Raw genomic sequence first — 25,051 nt, 5'->3', positions numbered from 1 at the left:
TGTATGTTATATTTTCAGTGTTTGTATTGTCAAGACGTCGGTGCAGATTCATCAGTCATTGCTTACTTGAAGAAGCACGTCATCACATAGAAACATGGTGAAAATGCTGAAAAAAAAATACATTTGTGTGTTTCAAATTACTGGCCAATTAGCCTTCTCGAAGAAAAAATTCTTTTATTTTCAGAGCAGCAATTCAGATCATTGTTTTATTTCACATTTCTTTTCTCTGCAAACCTTGTAGAGGGAAATACCTAGGTTGTTTTACAATGCAACTTCCCTTTTATAGTACAATACTTCTTGCCAGTCTGTATGTCAAAAGAATAGATTCTTTGTTTGCTAAAAAATATTAGTATAGCTCTTTGATCCTTTTTGAGGAAATAATTGTATCTGTTAGCAACCTATCTCATACTCCAATCCACAGAAAGTGGCAGTATGACCAAGCCTTTGTTTTTCCACAAGCTGTCTCAAAATGTAACCAGGAAATATAGAAAGATGACGGCTGAAAAGGGCCACAGCCCATCAAGTCTGCCCACTCCACTGACCCACCCTATTAAGTCTGAGTGCTAATGACCTAGTTCCTTAACTCGACCCTCGTAGGGATCCCACGTGGATGTCCCATTTATTCTTAAAGTCGAGCACGCTGGTGGCCTTGATCAGCGTGCTCGACTTTAAGAATAAATGGGACATCCACGTGGAATGGCCTTCAGGAATCAGCCAGAGCCCATCATTGGTTCTGTTTCTAACACAGTGAAGGTATTTCTCCAGAACGGAAAAACATCAGACATCTTTTCTCATTTACTCTCTTATTTCTTCTGAGAGAATACTGAGTTAAGATGAAAGACACAACAAAATTTATATTACAAACTTGAATGGTCTTCACTAATTTCAAATTGAACTGAAGGAGAGCCTCTAAATGTCTTCCCATGTAGGGATGTGATACTGCTTACCAGTGTCGGTGACATCCGTCCCTTCTAGGCTACTTTCAAGCTTTTAATTGGGAGGTTTGCTCATGGAGGTGGCATTTCTAAATACATTTTCGTCTTCTTTTGAGAAATGCTTTGTCCTTCAAGTATATGGCTCTCTCCCTCATCCACTTCCTGCCTTCTGTCACAAGCTTGAGAAAAGAGGCAGAGAGTAGTGAAGAAACCCCCTCCCCCCCCCACGAATGATGGTGGCCACCCCAGAGGTCTCCAGGGGCTTCCATTGGCCCCTGGACCTTGCATTGAAGAACACTGGTATAGACTGTCTTATCACAAAAAATTGCACCCTCCAAAATACAGGACAAAAAAGTCACCTTTCTTTACAAAAAGGGAGAAAAGACCTCAGTGTCTAATAGGGGCTCTTTAAGCTTCCCATATAGACAGGCTAGTTTTAAACAGAATTTAATCCTAGCAGACACATCCTTGGTCAGAAAAACTCCCAATTAGTAAGTGAACCTCTATTCTAATTTTCTAATAGTTTTATATATTTTCTTATAGTTTTATATATTTTTTTAAAACTTTTCTTCAAACAACAATTGTCAAAAATAGAAGTCACTTATCTGAGCACTTCGATATTCAGGTGTAGTCCTGGAGTAAAGCAAGCAGGAAAAACTGCTCTATGGAAAAAAGCTATCAGTCAAAACATTCTTCCAAAATATCCAACAGGGGCCCCTGTTTCGCAACAAAATGCTTCGTCAGGGATTTGAGCGATCACACACCCGCTTCCACTCCTGTCACTATAAGAAAATATATAAAACTATTAGAAAATTAGAATAGAGGTTCACTTACTAATTGGGAGTTTTTCTGACCAAGGATGTGTCTGCTAGGATTAAATTCTGTTTAAAACTAGCCTGTCTATATGGGAAGCTTAAAGAGCCCCTATTAGACACTGAGGTCTTTTTTCCCTTTTTGTAAAGAAAGGTGACTTTTTTGTCCTGTATTTTGGAGGGTGCAATTTTTTGTGATTTATTTTGGGCATCCTTTTCTTGATTTTTTGGATATTTTTATAGACTGTCTTATACCATAATGGGCAGCAGCAGCACACAACTGATGAAGTGCTAAACAAATTGGCGCTCTGATTATTTTATCTTTTTAAGTGAAATGTTTTATTTATGGTACCTTGAATTGTATATTACCCTGTATTCATCTATCCTATCTGGGATGAATGGTGTGGATAACATGAGGATGGACAAAGAATGGTTGGAAATTTAGCAGCCACGATTTAATGCTAAGAACTGCAAGGTCGTGCATTTGGACTGCAAAAGCCTGAGGCAACGGTACAGTTTAGGAGGTGAAGAACTTATGTGCATGACAGAAGAGCGGGACTTGGGTGTGATTGTATGCGATGATCTTAACGAGGCCAAACAGGTTGAAAAGGTGACGGCGAAAGCTAGAAGGATGCTAGGTTGCATAGGGAGAGGTATGGTCAATAGGAAAAAAGAGGTATTGATGCCCCTGTACAAGACTCTGGTGAGACCTAATTTGGAATATTGTGTACAGTTCTGGAGGCTGCACCTTCAAAAAGATATAAAAAGGATGGAGTCGGTCCAGAAGAAGGCTACTAAAATGGTGTGTGGTCTTCGTGATAAGGCTTATGGGGACAGACTTAAAGATCTCAATCTGTATACTTTGGAGGAAAGGCAGGAGAGGGGATATGATAGAGACGTTTAAATACTACATGGCATAAATGCGCATGAGTCGAGTCTCTTTCATTTGAAAGGAAGCTCTGAAATGAGAGGGTATAGGATGAAGTTAAGAGGTGATAGGCTCAGGAGTAATCTTAAGGAAATACTTTTTTACAGAAAGGGTGGTAGATGCATGGAATTCTCCATGGACAAGCAGTATAAGTCAGCCACACTTTTGGTGACATCATCTACGTCCCCAATTCGGACTTGCTCTCCCAGAGCTCAGGTGAGGCTTTTGGGAGCCTCATCTGACCCTCACTAATCCAGTTTAGTTCATCTGCCCTTCCCAACGGTGTGTTTGAATTCAAGAAAGTGTGAGACAGGTATGTGGGATCTCTTAGGGAGAGGAGGAGATAGTGGATGCTGTAGACGGGCAGACTGGATGGGCCATCTGGCCTTTATCTGCCATCACGTTTCTATGTATGCTATTTTCCATGTTATTCTGAGCACTTTAACACTTCCAGTACTTTCTCTGTGCTTCTGTATTATAACAAGAGCTGTTTCCCATTGTGTGAAGTCTCAGTAACACTTCACATACAGCTACGAATGTGTGTTTTTCATGCCAATTAATCGGTGCTATAACATTCAGTTCCCACTGTAAATAGAACATCATAAATACATTCGGAAATATCACTTCAATTTCAGTTCAGGAAGTACAAGGGACATGAAGTGTTCCAGCTAAATACGTAGTTTACCAGATCTTTATATAAATGCTCCACCCAGGAATTTGTAGTGCTGCTAAGAAAAAGGATGTTCCAAGTTACTCATTGCACTCTTCAGAAACTAACTACAGGCTGCTTAATGGGTTTTTTTTTAAATGTCTGCCTCTGTTTATTTTGAATCCTTTCTTGTCCTGACGAGGCATTATAAGATTGAACCATGAGACCATTAGCAAAGGTTTTGAATTCAAATCTTCTTGAATTCAAGTGAAAATGTGTTAGCTGCACTGTGTTTGTATGCTCATTTCTGTTTGGTGGTGTGCACTTGTAGAGGTGCCTTTTAGAAGGATTATACAAATTGGAATTGAGACATTGGGACATGTCAAGTTCTGCTAAAATTTTAGGACAGGATCTGATGCTGGAGAGCTTATGCTAAAATATATTCAGGAACGACCATTTATGTGATGGTTACTTGCAGCACCAGCATCTAGTTTAGAACTTGTAAACTTCTAATGTACCTGGGGGAGTGGAGGATTAAGTAACTTGCCCATATCTTTATGCTAATTAAACAGGTTTCCAGAAAAGTAGACAATAGTTCACTTTTGCAAGCAAATCATGGCAGTTCAAAAATTAACTCTCTGCTGCTCTCTAATCAGCCTTGAGCAAGAATTTGGAAAAAGTGAGTAGTTAAATCTCAAATCCAGATCCAAATGACAGACTTTAGAGCAGTGGCATAGCGAGGGTAAGGGGCACCCAAGGGCAGTGGCACTCTCCTCTCCACCCTCTGCTCCTTCCCTACCCCCCATCCCAGACTCATACTTTCCCTTCCCCCCTGTACCTCTTTAAATCTTTGCCAGCACAAGCAGCTTCTCCGGCCTGCTTCTCACACCAGCTGAGGGGAGATATGATTGAAGTCTACAAAATCCTGAAGTGGAGTAGAACGGGTACAAGTGGATTGATTTTTCACTCCGTCAAAAATTACAAAGACTAGGGCAGTGATTCCCAACCCTGTCCTGGAGGAACACCAGGCCAATCGGGTTTTCAGGCTAGCCCTAATGAATATGCATGAGAGAGATTTGCATATGATGGAAGTGATAGGCATGCAAATTTGCTTCATGCATATTCATTAGGGCTAGCCTGAAAACCCAATTGGCCTGATGTTCCTCCAGGACAGGGTTGGGAACCACTGGACTAGGGGACACTCGATGAAACTGCAGGAAAATATTTTTAAAACCAATAGGAGGAAATATTTTTTCACTCATAGAATAGTTAAGCTCTGGAAAGTGTTGCCAGAGGTTGTGGTAAAAGCTGATCGCGTAGCTGGTTTTAAGAAAGGTTTGCACAAGTTCCTGGAGGAAAAGTCCATAGTCTGTTATTGAGAAAGACATGGGGGAAGCCACTTCTTGCCCTGGATCGGTAGCATGGAATATTGTTACTCCTTGGGTTTTGGCCAGGTACTAGTGACCTGGATTGGCCACCATGAGAACGGGCTACTGGGCTTGATGGACCATTGGTCTGACCCAGTAAGGCTATCCTTATGTTCTTATATTAACTTTCCCTCTGATGTCACTTCCTGGCTGAATCGAACAGCAGGCCAGAGAAGCTGCTCGCACTGAAGAAGATTTAAAGAGGTACAGCGGGGTTCGAGGGAGGGCATGAGCGTGGCATGGGGGGAGGTGTTGGCGCCACCACCAAGACAGTGCTTGGGGCAGTCTGCCCCCCCTCCTGACCCCCCTCTTAATACGCCACTGCTTTACAGAAAGGAGAGATACAGTATAGCTTTCTTAAGGAATTTCAGCACTTCAGTCAAATATTGATTTAACTTCCAGATGATACTATAGAGGAAATTGACAATTCTCATGTTGTTTTAGTAAGATATTTGTTTCTGATCAGTGTTTCCATGTACTGGTTTTCGCAAATGCTAACCCTTCCCATCATTAGGAAACAAAGACATTAATGGAAAATTTGGAATGGAAGGTTGCATTGCCTGTCTGAAATTGATGTATAAACGGATTGGATTTCTACATACAGGTCACCATCTCATTTTAAACTGAAACACCGTGTACGAATCTGTGAGATGTGGACGGCATTTTGCATGGACGAGGTATATGAGGGTAGCACAAATCCAGAGAGGTCCTTTGTTATAGGCTGGCCCACTACCAACTGTGTTGCCACTTTCAGGTACGTGTGGAAATGTTTCTGTTACATTTGCATTTATTTAAGAAATTCAATTATTTATGACACAGGTGTCGAAGTCGATCCTCGAGGGCCACAATCCAGTCGGGTTTTCAGAATTTCCCCAATGAATATGCATTGAAAGCAGTGCATGCACATAGATCTCATGCATATTCATTGGGGAAATCTTGAAAACCCGACTGGATTGCGGCCCTCGAGGATCGACTTTGACACCCCTGATTTATGACATCCTCCTTTCCAAAGTTCAGCATGCCACCACAAAATGTTGTAATCCAGGGCATGCCAGTATATATGAGCTTCAAGAATTTTCTATTCTATATGTCATTCTGGTTTAGTGCATACAGCAATAGATCATGTTCCCCATTTCATTAAGGCAGTGTCTCTCAAACTGTGTGTCATGACACAGTGGTGTGCCCTGAAGAAATTTGGGTGTGCCATGAGAGATTCTATAATTTGACTATTTTAAAAAGTCTGTTAATGTTATGAGTGTCTGTGTGCGTAGGGATATAACCGCCCTGACAAGCATCATTCTTTGATGTGATTGGTCCATGAAAAAGAACGGCAAGTAATTTTAGCTTAAGCAGCAAAGCAATCAAGGATTTGTTACATTTTGGATCATCTTATCTTTGCGAACTTGGATTTTCAGCTCTGACAGAAATTAAAGCGAAAAAAAGAGAACGACGGAAGATGGTGGATGATGAAATGTATGTTTGCTTGTCGACTATCGAGCTGTATTTTGAGTGAATTTGCACTTAAAAACAAGCACATCCATCACATTGATTAGCAGTTCTATTCTATCTGTTTCACCGTTGTTACAATTACCCATACATAGCTTAAAGAACTTTAAATAAATAACTCTCATATTTACCCCCCCCTTTACAAAACTGCGCAAGAGGTTTTTAGCGCCAGCTGGCTTGCTGAATGCTCTGCACTGCTCTGGCAGTTATAGAGCATTCAACGTGCTGGCCAGCACTAAAAACCTCTTGCGCGGTTTTGTAAAAGAGGGGGTGGGGTTTTGCAATTTTATAATTTAAATTATAATGTGCTGTGAAAAACATCTGCTTCGTTTAGTGTGCTGGAGCTAAAAAAAAGTTTGAGAGTTCCTGGTCTTTGGTGCCTGATTTTCTGTGCAGACACTGGCACTGAATATTACTGGTGTTCACGTAACTGCTAACTACTCCTCAACTCTGCTCCCAACCAGCTTGCTGTGATGGTCAGAGCTGACCCTTGTGACCCTGGGCAAGTCACTTAATCCCCCCATTGCCCCAGGTACACTAGATAGAGTTTAAGCCCACCAGGACAGATAGGAAATATGATAAAGTACCTGAATGTAAAACCATTTAGGATATAAGTGGTATATAAATAAATAAATAAAATGTTCAGTGGCACTGTCTAGTTAAATGTTGCTATATGTTAGCTCCTGGACCACCCAGTGCTATTTGACTGGGAAGGAGCTGCTTCTGCCCAGTAAAATCATTTTGAATATCCATAGAGCCAGAATACATCAAATTCTAGATGTGTCTAGATCAGGGGGTCTCAAAGTCCCTCCTTGAGGGCTGCAATCCAGTCGGGTTTTCAGGATTTCCCCTATGAATATGCATGAGATCTATGTGCATGCACTGCTTTCAATGCATATTCATTGGGGAAATCCTGAAAACCCGACTGGATTGCGGCCCTCAAGGAGGGACTTTGAGACCCCTGGTCTAGATTGTGCTGGGACAGTGGTGGGAAATATCCTATCGGAGCAGCACAAGAATTAGTAGTGATGTGCTAGAAGAAGGACATAGGGGAGGTTTTGGGCACCTCAGGAAAATTACTTTTTGAAAGCAGATCTGATGTGAGCCCCATGATGAAACTTGGTAGCAAATCATCGAGGATTATCCCATGTGAAATCCTTTTTCGTATGAAGGCAAATCTTATGCTGGTTCAATTAAAGAAATCTTGGCCTGAAAAGAATCTGCTATAACAGGGAAATCCTGCACTGTTCTACCAGAATTCACAGAAGGGACTTGCAGCTCACAAATGGGATAAGATACCATGTAAAAACCTCAAAAAAATAAAGGACTCTAAGTAAGAAATGAGCTTAGTGCATTCTTACAAGAGACTTTCATAGAAAGATTTCTTCAAATAATAACAAATTATTACTTATAATGACTGGGGTTGCGATTCAACAAATTACGTATAATTGGAAAGACTGGAGTAGATTAAATTATAATTTCTGGTGGAATTCCTTATGTCATATTTATAAAATGGAAAGATTTATTGCAATACAGCGAGGATGTTTTAGGAAATTTCAATATTGTACTGATTAGATGACATTTTTTCCCTTAAATTTACAGGTTCAATTATGAAGGGAGGGAGGGGGTAATTTTATGATTACATATTGTACAAGGTATTGATTATATAATAGGAAGGGGTGGGAAAGGTGGGAGATAAGAATATATCATTTGTATTATTGATGATTATTAAGTGATATACTTATTGTTAATCTGTTTTAACATAATGATACACTTATTGTAAGTTCGAAAATGAATAAAGATTAAAAAAAAAAAAAGAGCTGTTTTAAAAATTTTTTTTGCAGGGCCCACAATAATTTGTCCAATAGTACGCAGGACGTGCAAAAATGTTGATGCTGGGCCACTTATTGCCTTCTGTTTAAGGGGCACTAGACTCCAAATTCTAGAGAGTGTGCCTAAAGTTAGGCACCTACGTCGGTCTGCCTAGCCGATGTAGGCATCTAACTTAATTGATTAATAAGCTGAATTGGCTGTTAATTGGACTTAATTGAAAGTTAGGCACTAGAGAGTTGCGCGGGGACAGAAATCCCACCCATCCCCACACGTCCCCGCCAGGATCTTCTCCATCCCCAACCATCCCCGTCAGGATCCTCTCCGTCCCCATCCATCCCCGTCAGGATCATTTCCGTCCCCACCCGTCTACGCCAGGATCCTCTCCGTCCCCGCCAGGATCCTCTCCGTCCCCACCCGTCTCCGCCAGGATCCTCTCCGTCCCCACCCGTCCCCATCAGGATCCTCTCCATCCCCACCCGTCTCCGCCAGGATCCTCTCCATCCCCACCCGTTCCCGCCAGGATCCTCTCCATCCCCACCCGTCCCCGCCAGGATTCTCTCCATCCCCACCCGTCCCCACCAGGATCCTCTCCGTCCCCACCCGTTCCCGCCAGGATCCTCTCCATCCCCTACCCGTCCCCGCCAGGATCCTCTCCGTCCCCACCCGTTCCCGCCAGGATCCTCTCCATCCCCACCCATCCCCGCCAGGATCCTCTCCGTCCCCACCCGTCCCCATCAGGATCCTCTCCATCCCCACCCATTCCCGCAAGGAATTACCTCCATCCCTGCTCGTCCCCATAAAAAGCAGCAATTACTTCTGACAGGATCATCAATTCCACAGTTTCTTTTGTGTTTGCGCTGCTCTTTTCCTTGTGGAATCTCTGTGGTGAAACCCTTGTTTTGTTTTCTGTTCAGGTACGAAGGCTGAAGTGTCCATTATATTATATGGACGAACCCTGCTTCCAAAGCCTTCCATCCCCGTGGGAGTCCTGTTGGCTAGAGGGGGTCCCCGTGGGAGTCCTGTGGGCCAGAGGGGGGTCCCCGTGGGAGTCCTGTGGGTTAGGGGGGATTCCCGCAGGACCCCCGCGGGACCCAGGGGATTCCCGCGATCTCCGTTCCCATGCATACCTCTATTAGGCACCTAACTTGAAAAATGCGATTCTATAAAAAGTAGGCACTTAGTCCAAAGCACATACTTACGTGGGCACCTGCTTTGGCTCAAGCGCCGTTGTGCACCTAACTTATGCGCACGTGTTTAGGCCAAGAAAACCCTGGCATAAATACAGTGTGCCTAAAATTAGGACGCCTAAGACCACCTAGGTGGCGTTAAACGCAATTCTGTAGAGTGTGCCTAAGTTTTATAGAATCGTGCTTAGTACTGTCTTAGTCGGCGCCAATTTTTTAGGTGCCATCTATAGAATTGGGGCCTTTATGCTCACTTGTTAACCTTATGCTAACCAATTAGCACAGGTAGTGCAGACATAGAAACATAGAAGATGACGGCAGAAAAGGGCCATAGCCCATCAAGTCTGCCCACTCTAATTACCCATCCCCCTTGATTTTACCCCCCTAGAGATCCCACATGTGTATACCATTTCCTTTTAAAATCTGGCACGCTGCTGGCCTCAATCACCTGAAGTGGAAGTTCATTCCAATGATCTACCACCCTTTCGGTGAAGAAGAACTTCCTGGTGTCGCCATGAAATTTCCCACCCCTGATTTTCAGCGGATGCCCTCTTGTGGCCGAGGGACCTTTAAGAAAGAAAATATCATTCTCCACCTCAATACGGCCCATGATATATTTAAATGTTTCTATCATGTCTCCTCTCTCTCTACGTTCCTCGAGTGAGTATAGCTGCAATTTATTCAGCCTTTCCTCATACGGGAGATCTTTGAGTCCTGAGACCATCCTGGTGGCCATTCGTTGAACCGACTGAACTCTCCGCCCATGACATGCCCTCTCAAAAATAATATGGAAAAAAATAGTTTGTATATACTTGGGGCCTCTTCTATTAAACTGCGCTAGCAGTTTCTAGCGTGGGGAGCCGCGCTGAATGGCCCGCGCTGCTCCTGACGCTCATAGGAACTCAATGAGTGTCGGGAGCAGTGTGAGTCATTCAGCGCAGCTCTCTGCACTACAAACTACTAGCGCAGTTTACTAGAAGAGGAGGTTAATGTATTCAAATAGAAGAATTACAGCAGGGTGCTTAATTGCGTAAGCTTTTCTTGGCGTGTTAAGCCCATCTTAGGGCTTAGTGCACCTTAATAAAAGGGCCCTTTAATCAGAGGATTCATGGTGAGAATTCACTATATGAAGAAGCATTCTTACACTTTCAGATATTTGTGAAGACATAAAATTAGTTATGCCTGTGACTCTGCTTAAATTTGAACGCTTGCCTGAAAAAACAATCATTTGGATTTAAGCTGTGAGCAATTGCTGGTAATCCTTCAAACTTGTTTGATGTAACAAATATACAGACCTGGCACAGCTGGGATGCAGATCAATAATGACTGTTTAACGGAGGGAAATGTCTAGCTTTTCAGAAATGTCAGTTCCAGCAGATTAATTGTTGGAGGCATGTGCTGAGTGATGGAACTGAAAGCAAAATCCAAACGTTTATCATATTTGTGTCTGTGACGTAGAAACATTGGAGAGCTTTAAACCTATGCCAAATTATGCTGCTCTGGAAATGTATTGTCTGCTCGGCAGCTGCCCTGCTGCTGAAATGATGATTTATCTACACAGGGTCATGTGTTCGAAAGTCTTTACCTTGTTGTTGTCCTCTCCACTTTAGACCATTGTTTCATATTCTCTGTAAAAAAAGAAAAAAAATTCACTGTGAATTCTCATCAAGGTTGATGGTTAAAATGAATACATATTAAAGAAAAAAGATGAGGCAGTTTGCGAGGTGGTGTGGAAGTTGTGGAAGGTTGTTTTTGGGCTGTAGGGGCAATTACAAGGGGTCTAATTGGGGAAGAGTAGGGAATTCCACCTTACCCTGTTCTTTATCTGCTAATTGTCATTCTATCTATGTTACAGAAACTGGAACTCATATTCCCATAGAAATATATTAGGCCATATTTGGGGAGGTTCATTTCTCTGGAACCCTTGATCCAATTTGGCTCATTTTAACTGTGTATCTTATTTACTGGGTTTTCTCGCATGTCAACTTTCTGTTCTATTAATTACTCCCTTGCAGAAGCTTGACTTTTCTCCTAGCAATGGATTATGTCTTTTTGTAGGGGCTTATTTCTCTGGAGCCACAAGTTCAGTTGGTCCCATTTTATAACTCATTTTATCTTTTTAGCAGTTTTTCCCTCATGCTAAGTTTCATTTATGCTCAAATTTTAGAGTTATTATGCCCAGAGACACAAAAGGGATGGATTTGGAAAGAGAAGGGGGATTGGATTTGACATACCACCTTTCTGTGGTTACAATCAAAGTGGTTTACATATTATATTCCAGTATTTGTTTTGTACATGGGGCAATGGAGAATTTAGTGTCTTGCCCAGGTTCCCCAGGATCTCAGGCCGCTGTGCTGACCACAGAGAGACAACATTCTTGACCCATTTTGTATAATTCTTTCCAACTTCTTTTAGAACTAAACTAAACTAAACCTTAGGTTTGTATACCGCGCCATCTCTGCAAGCGTAGAGCTCGGTACGGTTTACAGAGTTAGGATAGAAAGAAACTCCAATGAAGGGTTAAAGGAAAGGAGCTAAGAGGATAGAGAGTGGCCAGGGTACCAGAGAGTGGGAGGTATTAGATTTTTGAGAAGAGCCAAGTTTTCAGGTGTTTGCGGAAAAGTTGGAGGGAGCTAGAGTTTCTGAGTGGGGATGTGAGGTTATTCCAGAGTTCTGTGGTTCTAAAGGGGAGGGATGTTCCTTGTTTTCCTGCGCGGGATATACCTTTTGTAGAAGGGAAAGATAGTTTCAATTTTTGGGAGGGTCTGGTGGAATTAGGGTTTGAGGAATTCCAAAAGAGTGGAATAACGGGATGGAGGATGCTATGAAGGATCTTGAAGGCTAAGCAGGCACATTTAAAGAGGACCCTGGAGGGTACTGGAAGCCAGTGAAGCTTGGGCAGGAGTGGAGAGACATGGTCGAATTTGCCTTTTGCAAAAATAAGCTTAGCCGTGGCATTCTGGATTAGCTGAAGTCTATGTAGTTTTTTCTTAGTTAGGCTTATAAAGATGGAGTTGCAGTAATCCAGTCTAGAGAGGATGGTGGATTGAACGAGGACAGCGAAGTGAGATTGATGAAAGCAGGATCTCACTTTCCTCAGCATATGAAGGCTAAAGAAGCATTTTTTTTACCAAGGAGTTGAGGTGGTCATTGAAGGAAAGAGAAGAGTCTATGACGATGCCCAGGACTTTGCTTGAAAACTCAAGCTGAAGAGTGGGGCCGGAAGAATAAAAGCTATCAAAGTAAAGATATGAGATGAGTTGGATATAGTGGCGATCACGGAGACATGGTTCACGGAGAACCATGACTGGGATGTAGTTATACTGGGCTATAATCTGTTCAGGAAAAACAGGTCAGGAAGAAAAGGAGGAGGAGTAGCATTATATGTTGAAGATCATATTAAAGCCACATAATTTCAGGACCTGCAGAGCAAGGAAGAAGCAATGTGGATCAATTTGGAAAGAGGGAATGGTGATATACATTGGTGTGATATACAAGCCTCCTTCACAGACGGAAGAAGTGGACAGAGATTTAATAGTAGACAGGGAAGTTTTACTAATAGGTGATTTTAACATGCTAAGTGTTGATTGTGGTATCCCTATTGTGGGGTCTTCTAGAAGTAGGGATATCCTGGATTCTCTACATGGAGAACTGTTCACAGTTGGTAATGGAACCCACGTGGGATGGGGTCATCCTAGACTTAATGCTTACAAACGGGGAAAGTGTTTCTGATGTTACAGTGAGTGATCATCTGGCATCCAGTGATCACTGAGTTGTACGGTTTAATATTGAGACGGGTATAAAGAGGGCTCATTCAAAAGTAAAGGTTCTAGACTTTAAATAAATGAACTTTGTTTGGATGGGGGATTACATTGAGGAATTGTCTGGATGGGAACATCTGGAAGGAGTAGAAATGCAGTGGGAAAAACTGAAAGGAATTATTGTAAGGGCGACAGACATTTTTGTGAGGTAAGTAAATAAAAGTAAGAGGAAAAGAAAGCCGCTTTGGTTCTCAAAAGTAGTAGCTGAGAAGGTAAGGAATAAGAGATTAGCTTTCATAAACTACAAAAGATCACAGAAAGAGGAAGGCAGGCAAAAATATCTGGAAAAGTTAAGAGAGTCTGGTCAAGTTGTCAGGAAAGCAAAGATACAACTGGAAGAAAAAATGGCTGATACGGTAAAATAGGGAGACAAAACATTTTTTAGATATATCAGTGATAGGAAGAAGTGCAACAGTAGCATTATGAGACTCAAAAGTGAAGGGGAGAAATATATAGAAGCTGATAAAGAAAAGGCTGAATTGCTTAACAAATATTTCTGTTCTGTGTTCACGGCTGAAGCCCCAGGAGTATGACCGCAGAAGACAAACACGAATGAGGATGGAGTAGTGGTAAACCCTGATCGATTTTCAGAGGATTGTGTTTGTGAGGAGCTAGCTAAATTAAAGGTAGACACAGCGATGGGGCTAGATGGTGTACATCCGAGGGTGCTGAAGGAACTTAGGGATGTTCTGATGGCTCCGCTGACTGACCTTTTCAATGCTTCTCTAATCGGGAGTGGTACCAGAGGACTGGAGAAGGGCAGATGTGGTCCCTCTACACAAAAGTGGAAATAAGGAAGAAGTAGGGAATTACAGAGAAATGGTGAAGTTTTTGGATTACAGTGGATTACAGGACCAAAGGCAACATGATTCACTAGAGGTAGGTCTAGTCAGACAAATCTGATCAATTTCTTTGATTGGGTGACCAGAGAATTGGATAGAGGGAGTGCATTAGATGTGGTGTATTTAGATTTTAGCAAAGCCTTTGACAGTGTTCCACATAGACGTCTAATAAATAAACCTAGTGCCCTCGGGATGGGCTCTAAAGTGACGGGCTGGGTCAGAAACTGGTTGAGTAGAAGATGACAGTGGGTAGTGGTCAATGGAGATCGCTCTGAGGAAAGGGATGTTACCAGTGGTGTGTCTCAAGGTTCTGTTCTTGGGCCTGTTCTTTTTAACATTTTTATCAGCTATATTGCTGAAGGACTATTAGGTAAGATTTGCCTCTTTGCGGATGATACCTGGATGGTGTGAATAACATGAAGAAAGAACTAGTGAAGCTTGAAGAATTGTCTGAAATTTAGCAGCTAAAATTTAATGCTAAGAAATGCAAGGTCATGCATTTGGACAGCAAAAACCTGAAGGAACAGTACAGTTTAGGGGGTGAAAAACTTATGTGCCCGACAGAATCTGGGTGTTTTGCAATCTAGGGTCTCCCTTTTTAGCTCCTGTTTTTTTTAGCATACACACTAACATACATCAGGAATGTTTGCACTCAAAAGCAATAATTTAATAAAGCGTTTTCCACATTTAGGGCTAGATTCTATATATGGTGCCTGAAAAATTGATGCTGAAAAACATCTGCTGAATGCTGTTCTCTAAAGGCATTAAAAGTTAGGCGTGGTGTATAAGATAGCACTGAAGGGCAAACTCTATAAGAAGCACCCAAAAGTTAGGCGCCTATATAGGCACTGTTCAGCGCGATTCAAGTAAAATTGGGTGCTGTTTAGTGAATCACGCTGAGCGGCACCTATTTTGGAGGCACCCATTAAATAGGCCAGCTCAAGGCACAATTAAAAGGTAGGCGCCCATGCGAGCGCTTAAGCACGCTTAAGAGCAGTGATTCTGTAAGAAAGCGCCTAACACGAAGCCACGCCCACGCATAACATGCATAGCGCCTATTTTTTTGAAGGCCGCCTAAATTTTTAGAGGCGCCTTGTTACAGAATCGCGCTTTCTTGATAGACGCCTGTGTTTCAATCAGTGCTGATTAAAAAGCTTAATTGAGCTTGTTATTCAATTTAGATAGGCGTCTATCTAGTTGGGCGCCTCCGAAATAGGTGCCTAACTTTAGGCGCTGGTTACAGAATTTGGACCTCACTCCCGGGAACTGTGCCTAACTGTAGGTGCTTCCATTTGTATCGACTGAAACGTGCAAATCCTTGCACCTAAATTAGATGCAGATCCCCCTTATTCTCTGACTACATACGTAAATCAGACAAATGCCCTTGATTCATCCATAACCCTCCCATTTCTAGGCTCCCTTTATTGACTCACTCATGAATTTAAGCATAGATTCCATGGCTTTAATAGCACTAGGATTCATTAAAGAAAAAGCAAAATAAGAAAAAATGAAGTAATATTTTTAGTTGCTGGTGGTGGAAAACCAATCAGGAGGCTAGATTTGTTAAGCCTGTTATACAGTATGCATGTAGGTATTCCTGTAGGCCAGGGCCGCAGTTTCAGGAGTTCCTTAATGAATATATAATGGAACCTTGGTTTGCGAGCATAATTCGTTCCAGAAGCATAGTTTCTCCATAGGAAGTAAGGGAAACTCGCTTGATTGGTTCCACCCCCCCCCCCCCAAAAGAGGCCACCAGCGCTGCTCGCTTCTACCCCATCCCACCACATCCCCAAAAGACCTTCCCATCCCCGAGGCTACTGGTGCACTTCCACCCCACCCCAGAAAACCGGAATCATCCCCCCGTCCACAAGCCCCCACCTCCCAAGAACCGGCATCGCCTGCCCAAACCCAAACCCTATCGCAATCTGGCACCAGTGCGCAGCACCAACCCACAGGACCTTCTGGCTTCCACTCTCTCAGAGAATCTTAGAATCTTGGAGAAAGTGAGAGCCAGAAGACCTTGAGCAAGCGCAAATGCTCAAGGCCCAGCCCAGCAGAGATCAGCGGCAAAATGCAGGCTCTTCCGGCACCGGCACATCCTGTGGGTTGGTGCTGTGTGCTGGTGCCAGATTGCGGTAAGGATTTGGGCAGGCGGCCGATGCCGGTTGCTGGGGGAGGGGGCTTGCAAATTGAGTCAACGCTTGGTTTGGGAGGCCCGATGTGCAAGACACTCGCAAACTGCGTTACTCGTAAACCGAGGTTTGACTGTACATGAGACCTGTTTGCATCCATTGTATTCAAATAGATCTCATGCATATTCATTGTGAGAAATTGTGAAAATCTGACTGGACAAGGGCTGAGGTTGGACCTCCTGCTGTCGGCATAGTTTGGGCAAAGTGGAGATGTATCTGGTATACATGCTTCACATACATGCCCAAATTTACACTTTCTTCAGAGCAGGTGTAAATTTGGGCATTAACATTTGTGTGCTGTTGGGGCTAGATCTGGGAGTGTGATTTATAAAGGAACACATGTCCCTGTTTGGATATCTCACATAGCATTTTGTTATAAAATCAAGCCCCAAAGTAATTTCAGCACTAGAGCCAATGATCACTTTACTTTTATCCTTTTTGGACCTTTTGAGTATATTATGATAACCTCCTTTTCATAAGTTGAGCTCATTAGTTTTACTGTTCTGTTCTTTTGGCGGGGTTCTGTGTTTTGTTGAGTTAGCATAAGTTCTTAATATGTACTGTAGCGTGGACGTATGAATACCCCATCTTCAGCTGACATTCTTGCGGTACTCACACTTCAGTCCCAAACTCAGTGATGTTGCCAGCAGAGAGGAGGCCAAGGTGCAATTGAGGCAGCAGATCCACATTCCAGAAATGTTTCTTTCTCTTATTAGTTCAAGAGCACTTGAAGGTATTTTTTTTAATGATTGCTTTTTTTCTACAGCTCAACATCGAGAACAGATTAGTTTGTGTATAGCTAGAAAACCTACATTGTGAAATATATTGGACCTGATTTTAGCCTCTGGCTTCAGTGCAAAAGCTTTGTATACAGAGAAAAGGATGGACTCATTCTGTTCCATATGCATACAAAAATCAAAGGTTTGAATCAAGCCCTGTCTGTGAATAAAATAATCCAGGCTTTATAAAAGAAGACAGTAGGTGGAGTTCAGGCATGTCTGTTCACCATATGACACTATTTTTCATTAAAATAATACAGGGGCAGTTTTGCAGACTGCCTGCTTTAGGGCAAAGTTTGCGGGTACTTTAAATTTCCTGTTTATCTTTGCAGTTCCCCAGAGCAGAAGGAGAAGTGGCTTAATTTCCTCCAAAGGTACTATGCATTTTTTTTTTTAACACAAAACATAACATAAATGTGAAATTTAGCAAGCAAGCTGCAGTGGATACTTTGTCAGACTGATATTTATCTAATACAGTGGTTCCCAAACCCTGTCCTGGAGGACCCCCAGCCAGTGAATATGCATGAGAGAGATTTGCATACCTGTCGCTTCCATTATATGCAAATCTCTCTCATGCATATTCATTAGGGATATCTTGAAAACCCGACTGGCTGGGGGTCCTCTAGGACAGGGTTTGGGAACCACTGATCTAATACATTGGTGGCTAACCTTCACAATGACTAATTTTCAGGAGCTAAATTCTTTCATTATGTCACTGGCCTGAATCAGGGCAGCTAATTCACAACTCTTGTCAGATTAGTGCAGGGATAGGCAATTCCGGTCCGTGAGAGCCAGAGCCAGGTCAGGTTTTCAGGATATCCACAATAAATATGCATGAGATAGATTTGCATCTCAAGGAGGCTGTGCATGCAAATCCATCTCATACATATTCATTTTGGATATCCTGAAAACCTGACCTGGTTCTGGCTCTCGTGGACCGGAATTGCCTACCCCTAGGTTAGTGCAATGAAAAGGATTGACCTATCGCTTGCTAACCCTTTATAATCTTTTATTTTTATATATTTGAGTGGACTAGCACAGCAAATATAGAATAACTCTCTTTAAGTTCTGCATGCAAGTGATCATTTCTCTGCACTTTGAGAAGTATCTCTCCTGAAAAATAAGCACATAAGAACTGTCATGCTGGGTCAGACCAAAGGTCCATTCAGGCCCAGAATCCCGTTTCCCAGAAGTGGGCAATCCAGGTTACAAGGAACCAGCAAGATGCAAAAAGTAGATAGATATCGTGCCACTTACTCCCCTTTTAATAAGCTTCAGTAGAGGTTTCGACTGTGGCCCGGGGTGCTAAATGCTCCGATGCTGCTCCGACGCTCATAGGAATTCCATGAGTGTCTGAGCAGCGTTGGAGCATTTAGTGCTCTAGGCCGCGGTAGAAACCTCTACTGCAGCTTAGTAGAAGGGGTGGAGGGTATTACTACCTTAATAATGGTTTATAGATCAATATTTCCCAAACCTGTCCTGGAGGAACCCCAGTCGGTCAGGTTTTCAGGATATCTGCAATTAATATTCATGAGATTGATTTGCATACACTGATTCCTTGATATGCATATTCATTATGGACATCCAGAAAATCTGAACGGCTGGGTTCTCCCAGGACAAGTTTGGGATCCATTGTTGTGGATTTTACTTCCAAAGGTTTTGTTTTTGGCACAGCTACACTACCTTCTTCTCTTATTTTATAACCAAGACAGTTTCTTCATTCTTTCATGTGGTTATTTCACATATAGCAGGGAAATAATGAGCTGTTCTGGAAGGGTTTGATGGGAACAGCATAGATATCTCTGTGCTTATCCTTCATCCCTCACATTGCCCGCTTTAGTATCGTTACTCTGAGAAATATCAGAATTTCCCAGAAAATGTCACAATCTCTTAAGGGACATGTTTGGAAAATTGTTATGTAATCCTATTAAGATAGGGTGCATGGAGGATGAAACTGGTTTACTATTCATATTTCTGTTTTTAAGTTCAAACAATTTTTATTGATGCAAACAACATCAAATAAAATATAAGGGCACTCCAAGGTGCATAATACAATAACAATGCATCAAATAAAATAAGGAGCATATATATCCCCCACCTCCCCTCCCCTAACCACCCCCCTTCCCAATGATACTCTCTATTTAACCTTACTATGACACATCAATATACTCTAAGACACCCATCTTAAAATCGCACTACGGCCCTTAGGATGCAAGGTTTGTAAGTAAGGATCCCATATTCGCAGAAACAACATCTTTCGCTTTGGGGGGTCAGGGACTGTCCAATATTGAAGAATACACTTCTTGGCCAAGAAACTCAAAATAAATCATAAGTTCAAGCATCGTGGCCTAAATATTAGGAGCTTATTCACCTTTGCTTCTCATGAAAATCACTGAAAATATTTTCTTTTTTTCCTTAATTTTGGAGCAATTCTTCACTGTATTTGCCCAGTTTTTCTAGAGCTCACAGTCCTTGCCTATTCAGAAATACCGTATTTTCTCACATATAACGCGTGCGTTATACGTGGTTTTTACATACCGCGCATACCCTTGCGCGTTATATGCGTGAGCACGTTGTATAAAATTTTTTTTACATAGTTCCCCCCCCGACGCCCGATTCATCACCCGGAAGGAGCGCTCGCACTCCCACCCCGAAGGACCGCTCGCACCCCCACAGCCTCCCCCCCTTCCCCATGGAGAAGCTGTCTACCTTGTTTCCGGATGCCAGCCCAGCTGCTTCCTCTGCTGGCGGTCCTGCCCCTTCTCAGAGCCCTGTGCTGCGCTGCTTCCTCTTCAGGCGGTCCCGCCCTTTCTCTGATGTCAGAGAAAGGGCGGGACCGCCGGAAGAGGAAGCAGCGCAGCAGGGCTCAGAGAAGGGGCGGGATCGCCGGCAGAGGAAACAGCTGGGCTCGCTGGCATCCGGAAACAAGGTAGACAGCTTCTCCATGGGGGAGGGGGGGGAGGCTGTGGGGGTGCGAGCGGTCCTTCGGGTGGGGGTGCGAGCGGTCCTTCGGGGTGGGAGTGCGAGCGCTCCTTCCGGGTGATGAATCGGGCGTCGGGGGGGGGGAGCATCAGGCTTTCAGGATGAGGACAGGACTTAAAGGGGGGACAGGACTTAAAGGGGGACAGGCAGACCTTCAAGGGGGGACAGGACTTCAAGGGGGGACAGGACTTCAAGGGGGACAGGCATACCTTCAAGGGGGGACAGGACTTCAAGGGGGGACAGGACTTCAAGGGGGACAGGCAGACCTTCAAGGGGGAGGGCTGGAAACGAGCAGTCTGGACCAGAGGAGACTCGGGGCAAGGCTGGAAACGAGCAGTCGGGACCAGAGGAGACTTGGGGCAGGGCTGGAAACGAGCAGTCTGGACCAGAGGAGACTCGGGGCGGGCGAAAGGAGAGTCGGGCGGCGACGGGAGAGTCGGGGCGGCATGCGCGGTATACGGGTGTGCGCGGTATATAAAAATTTCTGTACATAAATTTGTGTTTTTCGCACGCTATACCCGTGTGCGCGTTTTACACGGGTGCGCGTTATCTATGTGAAAATACGGTACTAGATTTGATCAAAATGTGAACACTTCCTTAGCCAAATACCAGTAGAAAATTCTATAATTTGCTGTACAGATATTGACTGAACCTGTGCTTCTGTTTTGCAGTCGAATTAAAGAAGAAAAGGAAAACGATTATCCAAAAAGCATTCCATTGAAGATTTTTGCCAAGGATATTGGAAACTGTGCATATGTAAGTATTATGTGGGGGAAAACCTGCCCAAACCTGATATGGAAAGTAAGTTATGTGTAAGACGTCCATAGTGATCCCCAAAAGGAGTCTTTGATTTTTTGGTTTCAGCAGTATGGCTCCTTTTATTAAGGCACACTAACTGATTTAGCAAGCGCTAAAGACTAGCGCTCACTAAATGCTAAGGCGCCCATAGAATATAATGGATGCCTTAGCATTTAGCGCACGCTAAATCAGTTAGCATGCCTTAATAAAAGGACCCCTATATGTAATTTGACATGAGTCATAGTTTAAACATTAATTTGAAACAACCTATGCAGCCCACAATAACAGGAAAAAAGAATTCAGTTTTTTTCCTGTGGTGCACTATTTATGACATTGGCCATGAAATAAGTAAAATTTAAAATAATAATTTAAAAAAAAAAAAAAACCAAAATGAGAAACTAAACAAAACAAAAAATATTTTGGGGCTACACACCCCTAGTAATTAAACATTTATTTATTTATTTATTATTTATTTATTTAGATTTTTATCCCGTCCTCCCAGTAGCTCAGAACGGTTTACAAGTAAACATTCACAATGGAGTGAATTGGACATACAAGATTATACAGTAGATTTAAATACTTGGACATACGAGACTGTGCAGCAGTTTAGATATAGGGACTATACAGCAAATTAAGAACAGTAGTTTAAATATAAGTAGTTTAGTTTAGATACAAGTTATTTGAGTATAGGCTGAGAGTGTTTTACATAGAACGTTGAGTTAGGTATTGAGACATCAAGGTCAGAACATTCACAATTACCCTGGTATTTTACAAAAGGCTCTGTCAAATATGGAGCCTCTTGGTTGGGAGATGTTGTATAGTTGTGTTTGTTCAGAGTTTTATTCCAGAATTGTAACCTATTACTTTTTCTCGTGAGTTATAATAAATACTGAAACAAACAAACAAAAATTACCCCCATGGTGGTCATTTTATCTAGAAAGGATTTTTCACAGGTAAAGCACTGTTTTATGCATATGAAAGGCCACCTATGAAACTACTTCCTGGAGTACACATGTACAATTATGTGCTGTGACAAGAAGTTGTGTACTTGTATGCAACGTATATGTAGATGTGTTTAGGAGCTTAGGGCAGAATATGGGCTGAAATAAATGCATGTGGCCTGCACATACAAATTGCTCATAGCTGTACCAGTTCCAGAAGGAGAATGAAAATCGACCTCTGTATTTCTATCCAAGTAAATTCTTACTGATCATGGAAAATAACCTGCTATGGCTATTTGCACATATGCACATCTTTGCTATTAGCATGAAGACAGTTTGAAGTTCTTTTAATTTGGAATAGTGTCCATGTGAAGCTGATGTAATCACTCATATCTGTCAGGCTTATGCATTAGGCAAATATTCCAAGCTGTTGGCTGAAACTGGCAGCTGTCTCTGGCCTCACACATTTCTGAAGACGAGGTGGAGGAGTGACAGATGGAAACCTCATGACTGTTCAGTTTTTTTCTTTTTTGTATGACTTCAGTGGTCTCTGCCACCCCCTCTTTCTTTTCTTTCTAGGTGGCAATACCTTACACACCAGGCATCCCGAAGCTGCCCTGAAGGGTACCTACTTGGGGCACATCCTCCCTGCCAATGTAGCAAAAGCCATCCTCTCTCCCCGAGTATGAGTGCAACACTTCCACAGTGTGCCCAAGCCCAATTGTCACTGGCAGGGCTGGACTCCTCCATGACCTTTTCAGGAAGCTGCAGCTTGTCTTGCACTATAGTTATTGGAAAGGAGAAAGCAGGAAATTATTTCATTCCATGAGGAATGCTATGAAAAACCTTTTGTAGCCAAAAGCCAAACGTAGACAAATGCACTGACCTATGCCTCAGCACCAGATGTCAGTGCTTTCGGGGAAATTAATTATTTTATTGAAAGCATTTACTCAGCTCTTATGAAAGAATAAGCTGTACACATATTGAGCTAATACTGCTTTCACCAGAAACTGTCTAGTGTTCAGTGACCATTTTTAAAACCATTAAAACAAATCTTTGGACAGTTTCCAGTGTCTCAAGCCTGTCTGAGAATAGCTCAGATTAACATAAGTTTCTCACCTTTTGGGTGTTATGTTCATTAAACACCCCCTTTTTACAAAACCTTAGCACGGTTTTTAGCAACGGCCGTGAGGTTGTAACAGCTGTTACCGCCACAGCCAGTGCTAAAAATTGCAGTTTTGTAAAAAATAAAGTTGCAGTTTTGTTAAAAAAAAAAAAAAAAAGGGTTTGGGGAGGGGGTAAATGTGTAGCCTGACTGCTTCTTGTATTGTCCCTTTTGTAATTTTTTCTTCTTAATTTTATTATTTTTATAATAAACTGACACATGTTGGGGAATAAAATCACTAATGGCTCCTTTTTATCAAGCTTCACTAGAGGTATTTTGTGCAAGCTGGCGTGGTAAATGCTCCGGCATTCATAGAATTCCTATGAGCATTGAAGCACTTACTTCACCGGTCCGCGCTAAAAACCTTTAGCATAGCTTGCTAAAAGGGGGTGGGATAAGAACCCAGTGCTAAAATATTAGTCCTTTAGTCTGGTCTTTACTCATTCATGCCAGATTTGTTGCCTTACGTAACTCTGTGATACTTTTTTCAATAGTATGGAAATTTGCTTTCTTCACAGAAACTGTGATGAATGCATGGAATACCCTCCCAGTTGGAGATGATGGAGGCAAAAGCAATAACAGAATTTAAGAGAACATAGGCTAAGCATCAAGACTGAGACAAGGGTATCAGGTACATTAGGCCAGTGGTTCTTGAATCTATCCTGAGGGACCACAATCCAGTTGGGTTTCCAGGATCAGGGTTGTGGCGAGCTATATCTAGGCAGTGTGGCCTCACAGGGCACAAGGTAGGCAGGGGCTCCAAAACTGAGTCCTGTTCATTGCTTTCCCTGCTTGACTGTGACTTAATGGGCGAGATAAGTTTCAAGAGGGCATGTCGTATGGGACTCATTCCAGCTCAGGACTGTTCTATTCAGGATATCCTTAGTGAAAGTGCATGAGAGAAATTTGCATATAATGGAGGAATGCAAATCTGTCTCATGCATATTGATTAGGGTATCCTGAAAACTCAACTGGCTAGTGGTCCCCACAACAGGTTTGAGAACCAATGTCCTAGGCACACTTTCAGCCTTGTGCCATTCCCCAACCCCAGTTAACTTTAAGACCTCTAGGCCCCCCAACAGATTTTGATAATTAAACTCAACTAACACCTGCTCACAGAACAATCCTGTAAAAATTTGTAATTGAACATCTTACTCCATAATGAGAAGGCATAGGATGAAGTTAAGAGGTGATAGGCCCAGGAGTAATCTAAGGAAGTTCTTTTTTCAGAAAGGAAAGTAGATGTGTGGCATAGTCTCCCAGTGGAGGTATTGGAGACAAAGACAGTGTGTGAATTTAAGAAAGCATGGGGCAGGCACGTGGGAGCCCTTTGGGAGAGGAGGATATAGTGGATTCTGCAGATGGGCAGACTAGATGTTTCTACTTCTAAATATTAAACTATCTTTGCCGGCGATGTACGGGGGCCCCGGCCACTAAACATATCACAACAGGGAGATCCCTTGCCATGATAAGCTCAGCAGCCGTGTCTGCTTACAATGTAGGCCAGCATTTTGCATTTTGCTGGCCTACATTGTACGCATCTATCACGATCCTAGGGAGGCACGCAAGGCCACCTAGGCCTGCCTAAGGCTACATCCAGGCCAAGGCATGTCTACACCTAGCCTTAGGCAGGCTTGTGCGCCTCCTTAGGCATCTCCAATGTAGGCGGCCTGCCTCGGGAGTTTGTTGTGTTTTTTTTTTATGAAAACGTGCGTCCCAATTGGCTGGTTAGGCAGCAGTTGGCCATCGGGATGTTGTTTATAGAATTTGGCCCTTTGTGTTTTTGTATTGATCCTAGAGGTATAATTCTTTGAATTATATGGAAAGACAGAAGATCTTCAAATACTAAGAAATGCAGTCAGAGATCAAGAAAATGTGGCAGAAAGGTTTTTAAAAAAATATTTCCCACTGTTTTAGGTGCCACAAGCTTGATTAAAAAGAATTTCTAGGTACACCTGGATAGGTTGCCAATATGTGTAACATCTTATGAACTCCAGCTTTTATGAATAAAAGCTCTCTTTCACGATGCAAGTACTACGGCAAGCATTGGTAGTACTTGAGAGACTGAGATGGCTTAGGAATGAGGTTCATTACTGTCATGGAATGCACAAATCTAACCCATTTGAAGACATTGCCCCTGAGATAGAATAAAGTTTAATATGAGAAAAGAGAATTTGTATCACGACACAAACTGAGTTCTCATTTTTTTTCTTGTGTTAACATTTCTAGTTTAAGTCTTCCTGATTAAAATAACAAT

At 42.6% G+C, this 25,051-nt stretch overlaps 1 protein-coding gene across 2 annotated transcripts in view; it reads left to right on the top strand.

Annotated features, from left to right (window-relative positions):
* Positions 1-25,051, top strand: part of ARHGAP20 (Rho GTPase activating protein 20) — a 187,702-nt gene that overhangs the window by 108,669 nt on the left and 53,982 nt on the right. The window contains exons 4-6 of one of the 2 annotated variants that reach the window (XM_033949793.1): positions 5,356-5,505; positions 17,241-17,282; positions 20,562-20,646. In XM_033949793.1, the coding sequence (XP_033805684.1) occupies positions 5,356-5,505; positions 17,241-17,282; positions 20,562-20,646 (277 nt within the window). Of the gene's footprint in view, positions 1-5,355; positions 5,506-17,240; positions 17,283-20,561; positions 20,647-23,331; positions 23,426-25,051 lie in introns of those variants that run through there. The other variant, XM_033949794.1, reaches the window with a different exon arrangement.

The sequence above is a fragment of the Geotrypetes seraphini genome, chromosome 6, assembly GCF_902459505.1.
Source record: "Geotrypetes seraphini chromosome 6, aGeoSer1.1, whole genome shotgun sequence".
In the NCBI taxonomy this organism is placed as follows: domain Eukaryota; kingdom Metazoa; phylum Chordata; class Amphibia; order Gymnophiona; family Dermophiidae; genus Geotrypetes; species Geotrypetes seraphini.
This window is presented reverse-complemented; position numbering and strand designations above follow the sequence as displayed.